The 22180-nt window shown below is 34.7% G+C and overlaps 1 protein-coding gene across 10 annotated transcripts in view; it reads right to left on the bottom strand.

Moving 5' to 3' along the window:
- The window catches only part of INPP4B (inositol polyphosphate-4-phosphatase type II B), a 687065-nt gene that overhangs the window by 179887 nt on the left and 484998 nt on the right, over positions 1–22180 (bottom strand). For all 10 annotated transcript variants that reach the window (XM_076010603.1, XM_076010604.1, XM_076010602.1 and 7 more), the window contains 2 exons: positions 20121–20193; positions 8335–8482 (listed from right to left, as the gene is read on the bottom strand). In XM_076010603.1, the coding sequence (XP_075866718.1) occupies positions 8335–8482; positions 20121–20193 (221 nt within the window). The remainder of the gene's footprint in view (positions 1–8334; positions 8483–20120; positions 20194–22180) is intronic.

Below are 22180 nucleotides of genomic sequence, written 5' to 3'. Positions count from 1 at the left end.
GCTTTTTTATATATTCTTTATTTTTACTATTTTCTATAGTGAGTATGTATGATTTTTATAGTAAAAATTCAACATAAATTTTATATATTTCTAAGCTGTGGTTCTAGGAGCAAAGAATCAGAAAATTACTAAGCACAATATGAGCTTTTCTTCACAGCAGTAAACAGCTTGAGTGATGTCTGAGATTTCCTGCTTGTGAATGTTTTGGAACTAAGGCATAATGTAAAAAATGTAGTGTTATGAGAACACTTCACTGGCAATTCAAAAGCTAGTATGTATCCAAACTTGAACTCAGAAGGTGTTAATGCTTAGGCCCATCGGAGGAAGCCCCAAAGGATTTATAGTCTATCACAACCCTAAGACTTTGTGTATGTACAATCTTGAATTTAATAAAAGCAGTTCGTGTTGAGCCCAAATGTCATGCTTTGAGAGTAAGAGACTAATAGTAAGAGTGCTTTCGGATGGCAGCTGCAGGCAAGGACAGGCACCGTGCGTAAGTGGGGGGGAAGCAGCTGCCATACCACTATGTCCCGCCAGCATTTACACACGATGTCAGGATTGGCTGCAAAGGATACTGCTTTCCTTATTTATACTTCTATGTATGCTTTGTACAAACAAGCAAAGAGTGCACACACATGGCCTCTGCAAATTCACACTGACTTATTCTATCAAGTATATACCCACTTGAGATGTGTGAAAGTTAATAATATACTGGAATGTTATGAGTGAGATTTCATTCTCACTGCATTTAAAAAACACATTATGAAACCACTAATAATATCTTGTCTTTAAGACAGTTTGTACTGCATATATATAAAATACATATTATACACACACACACACACATACACACCTGACATTCCCTTAATTCTATTCCTTAACTGCTATTTTCCTTCACAATTAAATCCGTAGTCAAACTTTAGGAAACTTCTATGTATGACCTTGTGAGATTGATATAATAGCAGTCTTTTTAATTTTCCACTCCCTTGGTAAAGTCAGGGCAATCACGGAAAAAAAATTCAAATAATTGCCTTAACACTCCCACAGAGAGATAGGAACACACCAACTCACAATTATTGATCCTCTTTAGTTATCAGCTTATAGAAAAGTTCAAAACCAGTGTGAAAAGGGGAAGTGAGAGAGTCACTTTATCATGAAAGTAAGTAATAGGATTTTCAAAATCCTAACTTCATAGAAGTTGAGGACTGACTGTGCTTGCAAATTCATCATCTTGGTAATTAAGAAGGAATGCTTGTTTTTTGTCAATAAAGTTTGTTGAAATACAGTTACAATTGTTCATTCAAACACTGTCTATGACTGCTTTTGTGCTACAATGGCAGAGCTAAGTAGTAGGACAGAGATCACATGGCTTGCAAAGATAAAAATATTTACTCATCTGGCCCTTTAGGAAAAAGTTTTTTGCTGACTCTTGATGGAAGGCATGACTGAGTTCATACTGCATTTACCAACTTTTCATTAAAAATCATATATATATACATATACACACACATACAGGCACACTTTGTTTTATGGTGCTTAGCTTTATTGCATTTCACAGATAATGTATTTTTTACAAAATGAAGCTTTGTGGCAACCCTGAGTTAAGCAAGTTTATTGGTGCCATTTTTCCAACAGTATGTGCTCACTTCCTGTCTCTTGTATCACATTTTGGTAATTCTTGGAATATTTCAAATGTTTTCATTGTTATTGTATCTGTTATAATGATCTGTGATCAGTGACCTTTGTTGTTACTATTATAATTGTTTTGGGGCACCATTAACCATACCCACAGGAGACTGCCAACTTAAGTCAATAGATGTGTGTGTTCTATTGCTCTACTCACTAAGTGCTTCCCCAGTTCCCCCCATCTCTCTTCCTCTTCTTGGGCCTCTCTATTTCCTGAGACACAACAGTATTGAAATTAGGCCAATTAATAACCTTACAATGGCCTCTAAGTGTTAAAAGGAAGAGTCACACATCTCTCACTTTAAATCAAAAGCTAGAAATGATTTATCTTAGTGAGGAAGGCATGTCAACAGCCCAGATAAGCCGAACACTAGGCTTCTTATGCCAAACAGTTAGCCAAGTTGCGAATGCAAAAGAAAAGATTTGGAAAGAAATTAAAAGCGTTACTCCAGTGAACACATGAATGATAAAAAAAAAAAAAAAAAAAAAAAAGTGAAACTGCCTTATTGCTGATACAGAGAAAGTTTTAGTGATCATAATAGAAGGTCAAACCAACCACAACATTCCCTTTAACCAAAAGGCTAATCCAGAGCAAGGTCCTAACTCTCTTTAAAACTACAAAGGCTGAGAGATGTGAGGAAGCTGCAGAAGAAAAGTTAGATGCTAACAGAGGTTGGTTCATGAGGTTTAAAGAAAGAAGTCATCTCCATAACATAAAAATACAAGGTGAAGCAGCAAGTGCTAATATAGAAGCTGCAGCAAGTAATCCAAAAGATTGAGCTAAGATAATTGAAGGTGGCTACACTAAACAGCAGATCTCCCTTGTAGATGAAATAGCCCTTATATTAGAAGAAGTTGCCATCTAGGACTTTCACAGCTGGAGGAGTGAAATCAATGCCTAGTTCAATGCTTCAAAAGACAAGCTGACTCTTTTGTTAGGGGCTAAGTCAGCTGGTGACTTTAAATTGAAGCTGATGCTCATTTACCATTCTGAAAATCCCAGCACCCTTAAGAATTATTCTAAATCTACTCTGCCTGTTCTCAGCAATGGACCAGCAAAGTCTGACTGATAGCACATCTGTTTACAGCACAGTTTGCTGAATGTTTTAAGCTGACTGTTAAGACCTACTGCTCAGAAAGATTCCTTTCAAAATATTACTGTTTGTTGACAATGCACCTGGTCACCCAAGGGCTCTGATAGAAATGTACAAGAAGATTAATGTTGTTTTCATGACTACTAACACAATATCCATTCTGAAGCCCATGGGGCAAAGAGTAATTTTAGCATTCAAGTCTTATTATTTAATAAATACATTTAATAAGGCTATAGCTGCCTTACATAGTGATTCCTCTGATGCATCTAGGCAAAGTAAGCTAAAAACCTTCTTGAAAGGATTTATCCTTTTAGATGCCATTAAGAATATTCCTGCTTCATGGGAGGAGGTCAAAATATGAAACTTAGTAGGAGTTTGTAAGAAGTTGATTTCAATCTTCATGGATGACTTTAAGGGGTTTGGGACTTCAGTGAAAGATGCAATTTCACATGTGGTAGAAGTAAGAAGAGAACAAGAATTAGAAGTGGAACCTGAAAATGTAACTAAATTGTTGCAACTCATGATCAAACTTTAATGGACGAATTACTTCTTATGGATGAGCAAAGAAAGTGGTTTGCTGAGATGAAATCTACTCCTGGTGCAGATGCTGTGAACATTGTTGAAGTGACAGCACAAGATTTATATTACATCAAATTAGTTGATAAAGCAGTGGCAAGGTTTGAAAGGAGTAACTCCAATTTTGAAAGCAGTTCTATTGTGGGTAAAATGCTATCAGACACATACTGCAAAGAAATATTTTGTGAAAGGAAAAATCAATTGTGCAACAAACTTCACTGTTGTCTTATTTTAAGAAATTGCTACAGCAATCCCAACCTTCAGCAACCACCACCCCGATCAATCAGCAGCCATCAATTTTGAGGCAAGAGCATCTACCAACAACAAGATTATGACTTTCTGAAGCCTCAGATTATTGTTAGCATTGTTAGAAATAACATATTTTAATTAAGGTATGCATATTGTTTTTTTAGACATCATGCTATTGCACATTAATAGATTATAGTACAGTATAAACATAATTTTTAAATGCACTGGGAAACCAAAACATTTATGTGACTCTTTTTATTGCATTACTCACTTTACTGGAGTGGTCCGGAATGAAACCTGTAATACTTCTGAAGTATGTCTCTCTCTCTCTCCCTCTCTCTCTCTCTCTCTCTCTCTGTGTGCCACAGGTCCCACACAGGACACAATATGAAAGGGACTTAGTGACATTGTATACCTGCTACTTACTGGCTTATTACTCTTCATAAAATATATAATCATATAATTTAGTTAATATTTATGAGAAAAGTTCAGAAAATAGTAATTTAGTTTCCTTAATAATGCAAATGACCATAATATAAAGTTGCCCAGGCAACTTTTTTTTTTTTCTGAAGATAAAAGTCATCAAACTTTTTGTTTAATAATTCTCCCAGGATAGATTTCCAAGCATGTAAATGAATTGCTTGTACTGTTTGCAAGTACTGAAAGAGAACAGTATTATGGTATGTGTCATTTTCCTTAAAAACAGTAAGAGAGACCACTGTGGGGTTGGGAAGGAAGCATTTTTTTGTGATCTGAGGAAGACTAGTGGAAGAGCAGCTGAGAAAAAAACTCCACAAAAAAATTTTGTCCAGGCTAGAGATTATACGCCAACTAAGAAAAATGTTTCAAGTTATTTTGCAGGACAACTTCCCATTCTTATAATCTTAATTTATTGTTTTATAGTATGTTATATTAATTTCATATTATAATATAATTTAATTTTTATTATATTAGTTTATATATACCTATAATTCTTAATTTAAACTATTTTCTGAGTTGGATGGCATATATCTTCCAGTAGATTTTTCAAGAAAGTTTTGTGGGTGACATTTTCTGAGCTCCTGCATATTTAAGTATGTCTGCTTTCATTCATAAAAAATTTATAAACTAACCCTATATAATAATGTGAGGTCATGGCCTTTTCTTCTCAGAAATCAGTAGATATTGTTCTATTGGATTCTGCCATTTAGTTCTACAAAGAAATATAAAGCTAGCCTGATTTTAGCACATAAAGGACAAAACAAAACTGTAGACTCAGTGACTTTTCAGTTTTCTTTCAAACTTTTGCACTATTCTTCCCCAAGAATGTTTAAAATTATTTAGTCATATTCACCTCTCTGACCTGAACATCTAAGATCTCTCTCATCTATTTGATTTTTTTTTTTCACCTTCGTTTAGGTGAAGAGCTTACTATGTTTGTCTTCCACATTACTGATATATTAATAATTTCTAAATGTCAAATCCTTTCTGCTGGATCTGTGGATTTAATTTAACTACTGGATTTTAAATTTTCATTATTTCCTCTATTATCGTTTTTGTCTTGGCTTTTTTCCTTTAGGTGGTTATTTTCATATGGATTTCTGATTCTCTTTCATAATAACAATATCTTCTGAAACTCTGCTGAAACAGCTAGTCAATTTTTCTGCAATTGTCCTACTTCTCTTTTGAGTCTTCAGGAATTTTTTTTAAATCTCCATTTCTTTATAAAAGTTTAGAGATTCATTATTGAATTTTTAAAATAAATTCTAATAATGGGAGTTTATATAGAAAAGGTGTGGAAAACAGCCAAGAGTATACAGCTTAGGTATCACAGCCAATTTTCAGAATCTATCAGGTTTTCATATAGTTTGGTTTTATACGATTAAAATGTGATTTTCTTCTTCAAACAATGCCAGTTCCTAGTTGTGTCTCTGGAAATGAAATTTTGAATTTGGAAGTACTGTTCCTCGGTCTCTATCAAAAATGCCCACCAGCCCCTCCCATGTGATAGCAAATTTTTTGCTATGAATACATACAGGAAAAAGGAGATACAGGGAAAAACACAAGAACAGAGCAGATGAACAACACTTTGATGTGTTAAGACAACAACAATAATAGTAATGACAGTGGCTATGCCTATAAAAATTCAATAGCTTACTAGTCTGTTTCTCCTAATTTCCTCCTCATTATTTCTAGCTTGGATTTACTATCAACAAATGGATAGAGATAGAGGGACATTAATGGGAGCCGCAGTGGAGGTAGGGGTTGGAGGCAGCACTATGAGGACTCAAAAGTAGCAGATATGCAATAGAAAGCTGCTAATCTTTTGAGATGTCTCAAAACTAATGACAAAAGACAGATTGGAGCACCAGTAGGGATCTTTCTCTTTACTTTCTCTCTCACTAGCTTGTTGTATTTTTTAATGAAATAGCACTAATGGTCCATTAACTAAGATGTTCAATCCCAAAATATTAGCCTAAAATTAATTATGTTAAAATAGTATATTATATAATAATATGGTATTATGTTAATAGATTTCAGTGTTTTATGATTTCATTATTTTTCATTTTCTATGTCTTGTTGGCATTTTATTTTATTTTTTACTTTTTATTGATATATCATGGCCGTACATACTTTTGGGGTACATGTGATATTTTGATACATGTATACAAAGAGTAATGATAAAGTCAGTGAAATTGGGATATCTATCACCTAAAACATTTATCTTTTTTTGTGTTGGGAACATTCTCTTCTAGGTATTTTAAAATATATAGTAAGTTATGATTAACCATAATTAGAAATCTATGATGGCTATATTAGATGTAGCTATTCAGGTGCCATTTATTGGATAAAACTTCATAAATCTGCTTCCTCTGGCAAATTCTCTTCTGTGTTTCTCAGCTGAATGAAGGCGCTAGGCCCTGCCTGGCACCTGTAACTCATGCTGGTCTACTCAGAGTCCTTCCTTATTGCATATAATTCCCGTGAGAACAATCCTTCAGTATGAAACGATCTTTATAAGGCTCTACTAGGATTGGTTCTCGGTGTCCAGTGGTTTAGAATACAACCATGTTAAGGATGATAACTTCAAATATCCAAACTCCATGCTCCTCTACTCTGATATATAATCTTGCTTTATCCTTCCAGGGGCTTTGTTTTCCCCATCGTCTACTCATAGTACTAGCTCTAGGTAGGGATAATAATTGCAAACCCATTTCAGAATACTTTGGCTTGTTAACTCATTGTCGCAGCTGGCTCTTATATAGTCCACTTATATTTGTGGATACGTTACAGCTTCTCTAGGCCTGAGGCAACACCTGTTGTCTGATTTCTATGGTCTCATTATTCTCACTCTACTACTCCTAAATATCCACTTCCCTGTCTCCCTTTCCATCCTTATTTCCCTAGGTCCAGATCATTTTCTTACAATCCAGTTTTATGTCTTATTTCCCCCCAAATTTGGGATCTGATATCTTTTCTTTTTTCTTTTCTCCTCACTTGTATATACAGTGTTTGTGTAGTCATTCTTATTCTAACCAATTTTGTTAATGCCTGCCAGATTTGACCTGCCCTGTCCCTGGTTCCCTGACTGGCATAGTTCAATATGGAATCCTTGGGGGCTTTGGAGTCTACGAAAAAAGAACAACATCATTAAATAACTATGTGTACTAATGTGAGCATACAGCATAAATAAAACTGTCAGACATTTCACATTCTGCTATATATTTTAGCAAATATAAAATGTTAACTATATTAAAGGCTGCTCATTTTGTAAGATTTAGGGCCTTAACAGCATTTAGTACAATGTAGTAGTCAGCATTTTCAAAGTCATTAGAGATTTGTCTGAAAGGCAGAGAAACAAATTGTTTGATTAGTCATGGTTCAAAGATATTCTTATCACCGAACCAGCTCTCAAATCCTTTTGCCTTATTATAGCAACTGATTTAATTTTTTGTACAACACTGTCCATTAGCATTGCATATTTTATCAGTCATCTCAAATAGTTTTAGACCAACAAATATCTCAAGTCTTTGCCACAATTGAGAAGCCCAAAGAAGAATCAAACAGGGATTCCTTACAGAGAAACAGTAACCATGAGCAGATGAGGTAAAGACACAAGAATTATTATAAGGTCAAAGATGGTATTGGCCAGTTACCAAGGTGCCCACAAGAAGTATAGCTCAAGCCATAAATGAAAATCATATATGTCATTTTAAATTTTCAAGTAGCCGTATTTAAAAAGTAAAAAACAAAAGCAGGTGAAATTAACTTTAATAATGTATTTTATTTAACCCCAATGTATCCAAAATCTTAACTTTCCATTATTAACTCATCTGCGCGCACGTGTGTGTGTATGTGTGTGTGTGTGTGTGTGTGTGTGTGTGCTAAGAATTCAAGATCCGGTGTGTATCTTACACTTATAGAACATCTTCATTTGGACTAGTGATATTTCAAGTGATCAATAGCCACATAGGCCTAGTGGTCACCACAGTGGACAGCGCAGGTCTAGATTTTTATGTTATAATCATACTTTAAGAAAAAATGTTCTAGAGAAAAAATGAATAATGATAAGTACATGAGGCAAGGCATATGTTAACTAACTCAATTTAGCCATTTCACAATGTATGCGTATTTCAAAACAACATGTTGTACATGAGATGGATATAATTTTTTATGTGTCAATTAAATTTTTTTTAAATGACATAAAAATAAACAACGTGAGACACAACAATAAATTATTTTCTCTTACCTACACAGATCTTCTTTTATGTGAAGGGAAATCAATTCCTTAGGAATATGAAAAGAAAGTATGCTCTCTGACATCTGCTCCCGGATTCGCATCCACTTATTGTCAGATGTGGGAAATCTATATAATTTACACACTGGGTTCTTTAACACTGGAAAGAAAGAAAAAATAAAACGGGAATAGTTAAATTAGAAGCAAATGCACATCAGGTGGAGCTCCATTAACAAACTCATTAATCAACGTAGCATTCTAATTATTTATCTGATCAAAAATTTGGTTTTTTTTAGAATCTATCTATTAGCATATTTGAATTTTTAAGAATTTTATTTTTACATCTTATTTTTTCAGTACCTTCTGGGACAGAAAGCCTTTGTTAAATTAAATATACATATATATATATATATATATATATATATATATACACACATACATTGAACTGCAATTTGTGTGGCTACTGTATTTTTCTAACTTACTACCTATTGATTCTTTGCTCTTCTAAAGTTTTTATAAAGCATATGTATCTATAAATATGGATAAAAATAAGCATATATGCATAATGTACACTCTAAACAAATATATCTCTGAATTTCTTCTGATCACCTTTAGCCAACTTTACCTACTTAGACAGTAGATGACAAACTGACATGTTATTTCAGATGTTGCAAAAGGTCCTACTACTAAAAATTATTTATTTCTAAAATTTCAGAAAGGTTCATTTTTTGCAGCTTAAGACCTATTAAAATTCATATATTCCATATACTTAAGTGCCACTGAGTAAATAACACATTTTCCTGAATCCACATACTATCAGAGGCAAGGCCAGGAGACTGTGAAGAAACTACATTTTAAGGTGAGTAGGTAGTGATTAGGGGAGAAGTAGTAACAAGGTCATGCAACCAAGTATTTTAAAAGATTCATTGAAAGAATATAGGTCAGATATCAAGATAATACTTAATCCTTGTCTGTGAAGCTCTCACTCACGCCATACTTCCAAGCCACCTATTTCAGGTCAGAATTTTATTTCCATTGCTGCTAGGCAGTGAATGCCTTTGTTACACGAACATACCAAAGTTTAATGGGCAATAAAATATCAAGTCAATCACCAGTCAAAAACCTATGATTAGTTGGCTCCAGTTTACCAATAAGGCTTATTAAAAACAACAGTTGTTAAAGAAGCAGATGTAAGGCTTTAAATAATACTGAGCATGGTAAGTGGGCCAGGTCTTCTTGATGTGCAGGGAAATAAGCCTTTCAAACTTTTAGGGTCTGTAAGGCCACCATATCTCAGTCACTGCTTGAGTAAACATATAATATCTTTCTGAACATTGAAATGAGGACCTATTCATCCATACCTCTTTAATCATCTATTCTCAAAGATAAACTCTGGATATTATCATTATCAAAATTGCTATACCAGAAACTTTGTTTTCAAATGTACCATTCTGCAATCAGCACATTCAAACCTTCCGGTACACTTACATCCCCCCTGCCAAGAAATAGAGCGCCCCCTTTTCAACAGCACCAATGAAAACCAAAAGAAAGTAGACTATTTCCAGTATGTTGACAGAAATAATGTATTTTAAAATCTAGAGTTGTATGCTCCAGAAGATTATTCTTAAATGTAAGCATGATCATTAAGCTTTGTCAATTAGATTATATCACAGATATAGAGTTCATTATATTTATTTTCTTTAATCTGAAATATAAGAACTCAGCCAGTCAATGAAAGAAAATACAAGATTTCATTCATTTAAACAAGCTTTCAAAGATATAAGAATTTTACTACTGCCTCTATTATCATATCTCCATTGTAGGAAACATTTTTGAAGTATATATTGAATTTGGTATACTGTCCACATACCAAATATAGGATCTCATGAATTCTAATATATTTAAAATGATTAGAAATATGAATGCATCATTTTATGGTGAGACAGAACCCCAATCTCTGAAATGTCTAAATTGTTTCTTAGTTACATATATAAATGTTCAATTAGTTGGTTTATCTATACTCAGTATATATGTGCTGCTTTTTAATTTCCATCTTTTTTCTAAGATCATACAGAATCTTTGTATCTCCCAAAGCATGGTTAAAAATGCTTGGATTTTTCTTGCTCTGATACATCAATAATTATATTTTAGAAAAGTTGTATTTTGAATTATGTCACAACATTTATTTCTTCATTTTCTCTGTTGATCCCAAAACAAGTCCTTCAACTTTTGATTTTATTATTTTCATTTTAATGCTCTTCAGTGTGTTCTAAATACAAACCTTTGGTATAATAGTGCAAGCAGAAATCAAGGGTGGTTTGATTAATAAGCTTCAGAATACTCTGCCGATTACCAGGTACACATCATCCAAGGACTCTGTAGAAATGCTACTATTTTTAAAGGACACACTTGAGGCAAATAATTTAAAAATCAGGCAATTTGATCATACAAAGAAAAAATTCCCAATAATGTCTCCTATCTAACTTTTATGTTATTGGTTCTGATTTTTGAGCATCATAGGTCTCCAAACATTAATGTTAAATTGCATATATAATATTATATTTATCGGGATCTCAACGCAGATATAGCAGGATCCACTTTGCAACCCAGTTTGATCCAGCAGCACTGTTTATTGCACACCTATTGTGTCTTAAGCAAGAACACTTACTGTGTACCATAAAATACAGCACAATGGAGCATGATTTTAAAAATGGAGAAATATGGTCTGAACTTTACCACGCAAATTTGTCATACTGGTTAGAGAAAAGACAAGATGTTTTCAACTCAAAATTATTGCTGGGCTGATGGTGGGGAGGTTGTGTCATCCTCACATAAAAGAAAGGCATGGTACTCATGTATCAAATATTGAACAATGGATCACAAAATATAAATGCTTTTGCCAATTTTTAAAAAATGCTTTTTTTTTCCCTATAGCAGAGATATACACTCTGCTCACACACACTCCAGCTGTGTAAATGAGCAGATGACTGTGTAAATGACTTTCAATTCTAGCTCTCCAGGGTTGCCAAGTGTTTATTCAGGTAGGAGATGCTTTTCTGACCATACAATAGACTTATCCCAATAACAATACCTATGTAACACCCATAATAAGTTCCTTTAAAAGAAAGCCCTGTGTGTATTCACACGCTCATTTTTTCACTGCTTTTGACAAAACAATTGCTAAAAAAAATCATGTGACAAATTCTACCAAGAGAAAAGTAGCTGAAATATTTTGGACCACATCGTGGTATTGGGATTACTTAATAAGGATGAAGTTCTAAACTCATCCAGATCTTGATTGATACATTCCCCTTGAGGTTCACCCCCCCTGAGAAGAACACAAGGAAAGAAAGTAAAAGACAGACTTTTTTTCCCTTTGAAATTGTAGCACAACTCAAATTTCTATATTGTTTCTCCCAGACTCTGTAACAGAGACATTTAAGAAGGTAGCGTGCCACCTGCTTTTCATGGGATTCAGCAATTGTGAAAGCCAAGCTGCTGCGATTCTGAATTATCCAAAGTAAGGATGCCAAGGAAATGTTCAACAAAGCCAACACAGATAAAATATAAAAAAGACTGCTGTTTAAGCAACCTGGGGCAGAAAAGATAAAACAGAGAGATACCATAGCGATGGTTTTCTCTTTTATGTTTCTGTAAACAAAGGTGTGCTAAGGATATCAGTGGGTTGATTGGACGAGAAATTTTGGAAATACAGATTCAGAGTCCAGGGGATAATCAAAAAGCTCAGGCAGCTTATTTTATATATTTCTTCAGAGGAAGCTAATCCGTGATTATCTTCACACACTTTCTTGTTTTCAAAATGTGGTAGAAGTTACATATTTAAAGAAATCTGACTTCACTGGCTTCAGGCCTTACAAAATCATTATTTTAATATGCTGCAGATTATTGTAGAGTATCCATTCATTCTGTAGTTTTCATTATGAAGTCATTTAATTGTTTAATTATTCAACTGAATGTACCTATATTGCCTGTTCTTCCAATGCTACAGTATATTTACTAAGAATAAGTCTTTGTAATCCAATAAGATACTGACATACCCTCATTTGTATTTGAAAATATCTTAGATTTATACACATAATAAATGTAAATTAGCTCTTTTAAGGCTGGACAAGAACTGAAAAACCTAAACAGATATTACAGAAACACTATCATGAGCATGGCTACAGAAAAGAGAGGGTAAGAAAAACATGAGAGGAGTTCAGAAAATACAGCAAAGACATACCCTTAATCCAGTCAAACCTACAAACTCTTGGCCTTCCATCTGAAAATTAAGGCCAAGATAAGAAAAACTATAACAGATGTCATAATAAAACATAAAAGTAATATTTGTCTCCAATTGGTGACAGTTGGTGAATATACTCTCTAGAATGTGGATTTTAGATTTTGGTCAGTCAGAAAAAGAATTTGCTTTAACTCTGTCCATTCTGTTTCTGTCAGTAAAGAGCACAACTAGAAAAGCTAGAAGCTGGCTCCTATTTCATGTTAGCAACCTGAGACTACCTGTAGTCCACTATACTCAAGTTGTTTCTTGCCAATATGCCTCTGCTCAAGAACTTCCCTGTGCCTCATAGAAATTCCCCTCTTTCCTAACTACATATAATTATCCTCTCAACTGAGCTCAGCTATCACCTCCTCTAGGAAGCCTTCCTTAGCCTCCATCACCTCGCTGGCTATCGGTGTCTCTCCTTTCCACTTCACACCCCATCTCTGTCATGGTTCTTACCAATTGTACCACAGTAATCCGTTTAGCAGTCCATGTCCACATGAGAATGTGAGCTCTGTGAAAGGGAGGGGAGTGTGCTATGTCCCTTGCTCACCTTTTTTCTCCCAAGCTTAGCACAATGCCCAGTAAATGCAAACATTCTACAGAAGGAGCTTAGACCTTACCACTCAGATGTTTCCCATAATTACTTGCTCCATGAAGAGAACAGGCATGGCAGCAACAATTATGTAAATTGAAAATGCAAGAGGAAAGAGAATTGAAAGCCCCACCTCAAGGAAGAGCACAGACATCAGAATGAAAGATTAACCATAGTTGAGTAGCCATAGTTGAAAGACCTCTGTACATTCTTCCACAAAATGTTAAAATTTTGACTATTTCATCTTCTTGTCTATATCATTTTTTGTTCTATTTTATCTTAGCTGTACAGGAGAGGAAATAAATGGACTTATGACATGAAAACATGTGAAATATTTGGAGGCATCTAAGAGATAGTTCAATTGATTATTAGATAGTGAAATTCACTCTTTCATTTGAAGCTACTTAGTATCCTAAATATGTGAGCACACAATAATGAAAATATATAGAAATTCTAAAAATGCAAGGTGGATGGATTGTATCACATTTGTTAAAACAGCAAAGGGAAAATAAATCCAGTGAGGAAGTAAAAAGGATTAAGGGCCAATATTACAAGCCAAAATGAGTGTAAATTTTATATATCAGAGAGTTATAAACACAAGGGGAAAATCTGTTTAAGCTATATGGAGAAAAGATCTCTTTGTTAATACAAAATGATTATCATCTGACATTTGAAAAGTAGTGGATTTAGTACCACTGGGATAAAAAAGGAGGGGGGGACTATAGATTTGCTTTCTGGCTGGAATTGATCAGGACTTAGAATGACTACAAAGAGAAATAATTTTGACAGTCCCTTAAAATATTTTGAATCATGCGTAGTAGAGAGGAGGGTAGTAGGGGTAGTAGAGAGGAGAAAGTTATCTCAATATTTAGCTCAATTGTTTAGTATTGTGAGAGGCAATTAAAATCTATGGTTCTATAGTAGGCAGAAAAAATTTTTTCAATGAGAAATCTGATAGTAATTTTTAAGGAAAGTAGTAAATTATTTTATTCCTAACCTAATTAAATCTGACTGTCTTTCTCATGCAAAGAATAACAATGCAATTTTCTGTTTCCTGAAGCATAAAGTCAAATTAGATGCACCTGTTGTCTGCTATTTGACAAAGCATAATTGTATTCAAATATGAGAGATCCTCAGTGTGTTCAGGAGTAAGGAAGGCAGCGCCACTCTGAGCCATCACTGCACCTGCGCTCCAGCCTCCTGAGCTCCTGGCTGCCCCCGGCACCTTCTGTTCCCAGGATGTGTTTATGTTGTACATCACCAGAAAGATGCCTGGCTGGCTGATGACCACGCCCACCCCAAGGGCAGGTTAGCTCTGGGCATTTTATTTTTTAAGAGGGTGCCAGTGATTGGATTATATCTATTTCTAGACTTCAAGTCCCTCAATTTTTAGAGCCTGTTTCCCATGAAATTTAAGAAAGAAATATCCCCGTTTCTCTCTCTCTCTCTCTCTCTCTCTCTCTCTCTCTCTCTCTCTCTCTCTGTGTGTGTGTGTGTGTGTGTGTGTGTGCATAAGCTTAGGGATTGGCCTTTATCTAAAAGGTTATGTGGGGGAATTGGCTCTCTTGACTGGTTTTCCTGAAATCTCAGGCGCACTTAAAGCAGGGCAGAACACTTCTATTCCTTAATAATGAAAAAATTTTATTTTACCAATAAATTATTTGCCAAGTTATAAATGAGGGGAGATTTTTATCAGATCAACAGGAAGGGATGCATGATAAATAATGTGGAATTCAATTTAGAAGATTTAAGGGTTCACTGCTTGTTAAAATAAAATGTATTCTGTGAATAGAAAAAAAAAAAAGAAAAGCAATGTTCCCTCTTCTTAAGTAGCTTACAATCTAACATATTCTGCAAAGTAAAAATAGTAGATGGTTTAACCCTATTTTGGGCAGAAGAATCAAAGCTATGGTGGCCTATTTTGAGAAAAGGTACGCCTCATCTGTGGAACAAGAAGTACAAACACCACTAAGTTCTTCAAACCGGGTGAACTGCACATATTTATGACTGATAGCACAGTCCCCTCGTCTGTGTCTAGACTCCAGCTCTAACAGTCATGGAAATCATTGCTGTCAGATACACCCTCTCTGAATGTGCAAGTGCATTAATATTAACACATTAATATGCAGCATGAGAGTGGTCTGCAAAGAACATAAAAGATAATTTCATGACTCAAGAAGTATAGAATTTAACAAAAGAAAATGCTCTATCAGATCTAATACTTGCTGACAGGGGGAAACTCATTCAAAATGGGACAATAATAGGAAATGTTGTGACAGGGCCATTAGGTCCTTAGACAGGGCATGGTAATATAAGGGTCCATGGGCTGAAGTACTCTGCAGAATTATAATTTTACCAAAAAAAATGGGATAATTGAGAAATCTGGAGATAATTGTCTTAACAAAGACAATTAAAAGTTTTATCTTAAAAAGACATCTTAAAAGTTTTATCTCTGGTCAGGGTTTTTAATTGTAAGGGATAACTCCTGAGAAAGGAAAAATGTCAATGACAAACACTTTACACATGACACTGATTAAAAACGAATATGTTCATGACACGTTTCTAAAAAGAAGGAAAACATAGCAAAAGCCAGACGATGCTACATCAACTTCAAACATTTGAAAGCCAAGAAGAAGGATGTCAAAAAGCTATTCAGGTTAATCTGATCACTCTAAAAGAAGGGACATGCAAAGAAGCTGGACTATCTGTCTGGGCCACACTGCTGACTGCTGGTTGACCCACCTAGGCTAGTTCCCTGAAAGCCCATCCAGTGCCCTTCTGTTAATACCACAAGGGATTGTTTATTACTGTGCAGTTGCAGACACGGTGCCTCAGTTAACGTGACTTAGCAGGAGCACCCGGCTCCATGAGCACGTGAGAGACTTGACGATCAACACTTCTTTATAGTCAAAATTCCCCTACTCTCCCCCACCCCCAATATCAAATATCAATAGTTTTAAGCCTTCTTAGTACTATTTTGCTTAAATAAATAAGCAAATAACTAAAGAGGTACATCTACTGTTTTAACAACTTTATCTTATGAGTTACATAATTAGAAAGTCGAATTAAAAGCTTCACGTATCTAATACTTACTATGTCTTCTAGGGGGCCTTGTTTTCCCCTATAGTTAAGGTACTTATATATCTTGTTCAGGAAATTATAAATTCCTCCCCCACTTCCTCATTTTTTCTCTCCTTCCACCCTCAATTCCACAGACTCCCAACATACATATTCAACATGCAAGGCCAAGAAAAGGGTGAGACCTTAAGAGAAAGACCTTTTTCTTCTCAGTTTTACAATAGATAAGTGAATTACTTGATTTATAAATGAAGCCTCTAGAGATGTAAATAGAATAGTGAAGAGCTGATATGAGATATGACATTCTCTCCCACTCACTCAATAAGTACTTCATAACTCACTCGAGACTGGCAAGTTCCATATAATACATTAATATAAAGACTTGAGAAGAATGCCAATAGCTCCCTTTGCCTACATATTTAAAAAAAATTCCACATGGGAATATAATGGATTAATTCCAAAGTTGCTGAGTTTAGATAGATAAATAGAACAAAAGAGAAGGTACACTCAGGCCAAAGCCATACATATTCTATACCCGTGCAATGCACTTTTATATTTTGAACAGATATATTTTATGAATAGCATTTAGTTGTATTTTTAAAACCTCTTTAAAAATCCAGACTTTAGAAGATTTGACTTTTATTCAGTCTAATCTCCCTCTAATATAAGATGACTCAAAGAAATATTTCTGGCAAATATCCTGAGTTCTGTGCACCACCCTGGGCTGTAAATTCTACCACCCTGCCCCTCTTACTAATTTTCCTAGACTCAGGACATTTAGAATTATCTTCAGAACTAAGCCAACTGTCACCACCAAAACTGCTACCTCCCTGAAAGGAGAAAAATGGTAATGAATTATCCTTCACCCCATTAAGTGTATTCAAATTGCAGAATGCTGCTGCTCACATCAATTTAATGTCAGTTGTCTCTGTCATATTACTGCTTCCACATGACAATACTCTAGTAGTCTGGAAGAGTTAGTATGGCTTCCAAGATCACAACTTATAGATTTCATGGCACAGGTACCAGGAGGTACAGATTTATTTCTCAATATGTTCTTTCTGTCTCTTCTTCCTTAAGTAATACATTTGCCTGTTTCAAGAGTAATGTTTTTCTTTCTCTTTGAAATTTATAGTTAACCAAAGAGTATCTTAAAATGGCATATTTGTGTGTAGAAAAAGTTACAAGGTTCACATAAGTGAATCATTAAATATTAGAACTATAGTATACATCTGTGGCCCCCAACCTCCAGACCATGGACTGGTACCAGTCGGTGGCCTGTTAGATGCACAGCAGGAGGTGAGCAGCAGGTAAGCCAGCAAAGCTTCACCTGTATTTACGGCCACTCCTCATCGCTTGCATCACTGCCTGAACTCCATCTCCTGTCAGATCAGTGGTGGCATTAGAATCTTATAGGAGCACGAACCCTACTGTAAACTGTGCATGCTCGGGATCTAGGTAACAGGCTTCTTATGAGAATTGAATGCCTGATGACCTGAGGTAGAACTGAGGCAGTGGTGCTAGCATTGAGAAGCCGCTGCAAATACAGATGATCATTAGCAGAGAGGTTTGACTGCACGATAAATGTAAAGCACTCAAATTACTCCAAAACCATCCTTGCCCCCCACCCACCCACCATCGTTGAAAAAATTATCTTCCATGAAACTTCTCCCTGGTGCCAAAAAGGTTGGGGACCACTGATATAGATATTTTGGTGATAACCTGAGTCAAACTGTATTTAACATGAATGTAGTATCTATCACACTCAAATTTATTTCCATAAATTGACATTTAGTAAATAGATTATCTTAATATATTAAAGTAAAGAACTAAGGTTTAGTCAACTTTCAGGTGGAAAAAAAATACAAGGAAGACCCTTTGATAATACTTTAGAAAGTTTAACCATATTAATAACTCATAAGTACTTATATGCTGTATGGCTGATCTAGCCATCTGGTAGACCCTTCAACACTGTTTAATGCACATACCTCCCAATATTAAATCTTCATAAAAATAAACAAAAATGCCATACTGTTTGGTCATAGGTTGAGAAGTAGCTGTTCTTTGATATAATCCCTCATTCTGTATAAGTAGAGTTGATTGCTTTTTTAAACATGTTTCTTAATTAAATTTTATTTGACTTTTCTGTGTGTATAAATACAGCCTAAGGGGTGTCTTCCCTTCTTCATTCCTACTACTAGCTGCCTCCTGTAGGAAAAAACTGCTAATAACTTCTAGGTTATGCATGAGTAAGCATTTGAAGTTCTGTATTATTCATTAATCTGATTGTCATACTTTTTATGTCACTGCTTAGATGTACGACATGGCAGAGCTAGAAAAAATAGTAAGGCATTTTACTGAGACACCAACTTGTTGATTAACGGCTTCTTAGTAATAATACCATAGCTCAGTACTTGTAAGCCTTGGAATCAAAACTGATTTAAAATCTGGACCCACTATTTACTAGGTAGATGACCTTGCACAATTTCCTCATTTACAAAGTGTGGGTAATGATAGTACCTTCCTTACAGCACATGTTAAAGGATTGGCTAAGGGGAGTCATGGACGGCATTTAGAATATTGTCTGTCACTGTAGTAGTCATGATTTACTATTTTTAATGGTATATAATTTATATTATCATTTAAAATTAATTACAGAATTTTACACGTTCATATTATCACATTAATTTTAACTATATTATATGTGTCAATTTTACTTATAAAAACATTTAATGTATGCTTTAGGACCTTGTTGGAATTCAAATATATTACTATGAGGAACACAGTACACACATACATACCAGGAAAGTACAAATGTGATTAAGAATTTCTCCTACTGAAACCATATATCTAATTGTTTTAACAACTTTATTTTATGAGTTATATAATTAGGAAGTCAAATTAAATAAGAGACTCATATTTCTATTACTTAGTCTGTTTCAGATAATAGATAATTCAACAACTAAAAGAAATTTCCAGTCATGCATCACTTAATGATGGGATACACTCTGAGAAATATATCATTAGGTAATTTTGTCATTGTGTGAACATCATAGAGTGGACTTATGCAAACCTAGATGGTACAGCCTACTGTACACCTAGGCTATATGGTTTAACTGGAAGTTGCATTGGGTGAGTCAGTGAGTGGTGAGTGACTGTGAAGGCCTAGAGCATTACAGTACACTACTGTAGAATTTATAAACTCTGTCCACTTAGGCAACACTAAATTTATATTGAAAAATTTTCATTCTCAATAATAAATTAACTTAGCTCACTGTAACATTTTTACTTTATAAGCTCTTTAATTTTTTAAAACTTTTTGACCCTTTTGTAATAACATTTAGCTTAAAACACACTGTACATCTGTACAAAAATATTTTCTTTCTTATATCCATATTCTATAAGCTTTTTTTCTGTTTTTAAATTTTTTATCTATTTTTTTTATTTTTAAAACTTTTTTGTTAAAAAGACAAAAACATACACATTAGCCTAGGCTTACAAAGGGTCAGGATCACCAAGATGTCCTGAGGTGATAGGAATATTTCAGCCCCATTTTAATCTTATGGGATTATGTCATATATACGGTTTGTCGTTGACCAAAATATCATGAAGTGGCGCGTGACTGTATTTGGCCATATAGCTGATGTATGTATATCACCTTCCTATAGAATTGTACCATCTGCCCTCATTCTGTTGCCTCCCAGTGATTTACTAGTTCGTTTCCTAAGTTTCACAAATGACACTGTGAGAATTCTGCTAAGGTTCAGCATTGAGTTCGTAGGAAGTTAAACTTCATTTTCATGTGCAAATAATGTAAGTATCCAAAACTGAGTTACATACCTGCATTCAAAAAAGGTAAGTTGTCTTTGCCGCTCACACTTTCTGGGGCTGTACATTCACATACCAGTGCACACTAGGAAAGAATTTTAAAAAATACATATTTGAAAATAATCCAAATGATAATCTTTTGTTTGCAAAACATGAGGCTATGTATATGGTTTCAAAACGTTTTAAACAAAACATTTTTGTAAAATTATTTCCAACCTACCTTTACTATGAAGAGTATTTAACTGGTGATTTACTTATGTTTATATATAATACGTTTTGTGTTACATAATTATAGACTACGTTTCAGTCCCAGTTAAAGGCTACTCAGGGAAGAAAGTAAAAGGAGGAAAATGATTGTTCCCAACATGCTAGAGATCTGTTCTTAGTACAGCAAATCATATTTGACAAGCTGAATCAGTTTGTATTTCTTTCACTGGGGTTATTTCAGATCAACAGGAAGCAAATTATTTTCTAGAGTATAAGTGATGGCAACTTTAAATAAAAGATAAAAACATGTTGAAGAAACTAATTATATAGGACAAAAGAATATTTTTGTTTTTAGCAAAACAACATAAACACTTGCTCATAAAGTATGGGGAGCATTTATAAATAAGCTGATCTCTGGAGTTTGTAACTAATTGATTAAACCCATGGCCTTTATAGAACTGACATTCTCTGAACAGAAAGAAAAAAGAGACATAGAAGAGCACATTGACATGTTCCTAGTGAATGAGCCTTGATAGCAGAAAATGTCCCAGACAATCCGTCACCAACTGTTGTTACTTTCCCTCAGCTTCCTATAGAACTGAGAGAGGAAACAAAACTCTTCTGGCCCCAGGAGCTTGACAAGAGACCTATTTTCACATAAGCACACTCTGTCATTTGTTTCTTCAAATGAGTTTCCTTCTATCTCTAGCCAAAAACAAAACAAAAATAAACATGGACAGGAGAAGGAAGAGTGCATTTTCAGAGTAAATATATCAGATATAAACAAGTAAATGGAAACAAAACAAAGTCCAGAACATTTTTATAATAATATTTCAGAAGATTTAGGGGGCACACATACAGTTTTGTTGCGTGAATTTATTGTACAGTAGTGAAGCCTCAGCTTTTAGTGTACTCATCACCCGAATAGTGTACATTATACCCATTAGGTAATTTTTCATCCTTTACCCTCCTCCCACCCTCCCACCTTTGGAGTCTCCAGTGTCTTCTATTCTACTCTGTATGGCCACCCATACCCACAGCTTAGCTCCCACTTGTAAGTGAGAACATGCAGTATTTTATTTTCCATTCCTAGGTTACTTCACTTAAGATAATGGTCTCCAGTTTCACCCAAGTTGCCGCAAAAGACATTATTTCATTCTTTTTTATGGCTGAGAAAATTCTTATGGTAAGGAGTTCTAAGGGAAGCAGCCATCTTTTTGTAGATTCTGCATGGCTCTTCTCAGGGGACTCTGAGGGCTCAGGCAAGCTCCCCAAGGTTACAGCAGAATTGCATGAGCCACTTCTCAACTGCTCTAATGGTCCCCTTTGAGAATCATGGACACTGAGGTCGCTGTTAATGATGAAATATATATGTTCTTTAAATATTTGGAAGAGGAAGAAAAATCATTCAAAACATTAAGTTAAATGTTACTTTCTGTATTCTTGCAGTCCACTACTTATTCTTCCATCACAACATTCATCACATTAGTAAATTCCTTGATGGGGAACAATGTGCTTTCATAATTTCTTTACTGAGGTCCTAGTTTACTGAAAGAATGAATGACTGTAAAGAGCTCTTAAAATTTGATGTTCTCTTATTCATTTTCCTGAATACCAGAAGTCAGAGGTGGTCTCTTATTTTAATCTCAGCTAATTTGGAAACACACCTTCCAAATCACTAAAGTGATGTATAATGATGCCTGGAGATACTTGAAATTCTTTATTTCTCCTATTTCTCATATTTCCTCTACTTCTTTCAGCCTATATAGGGCTGCTAAAATAATCTTTCATAAACATTATACTCATCAGTGTTCTACTCTAGCATGTGTAATAACTATTTATTGTCCAATCAAATCTAGTATTTT

This window comes from Microcebus murinus, chromosome 15 (assembly GCF_040939455.1).
Source record: "Microcebus murinus isolate Inina chromosome 15, M.murinus_Inina_mat1.0, whole genome shotgun sequence".
In the NCBI taxonomy this organism is placed as follows: domain Eukaryota; kingdom Metazoa; phylum Chordata; class Mammalia; order Primates; family Cheirogaleidae; genus Microcebus; species Microcebus murinus.
The sequence above is the reverse complement of the archived record's forward strand: the minus strand, read 5'-3'. Positions and strand labels throughout refer to the sequence as shown.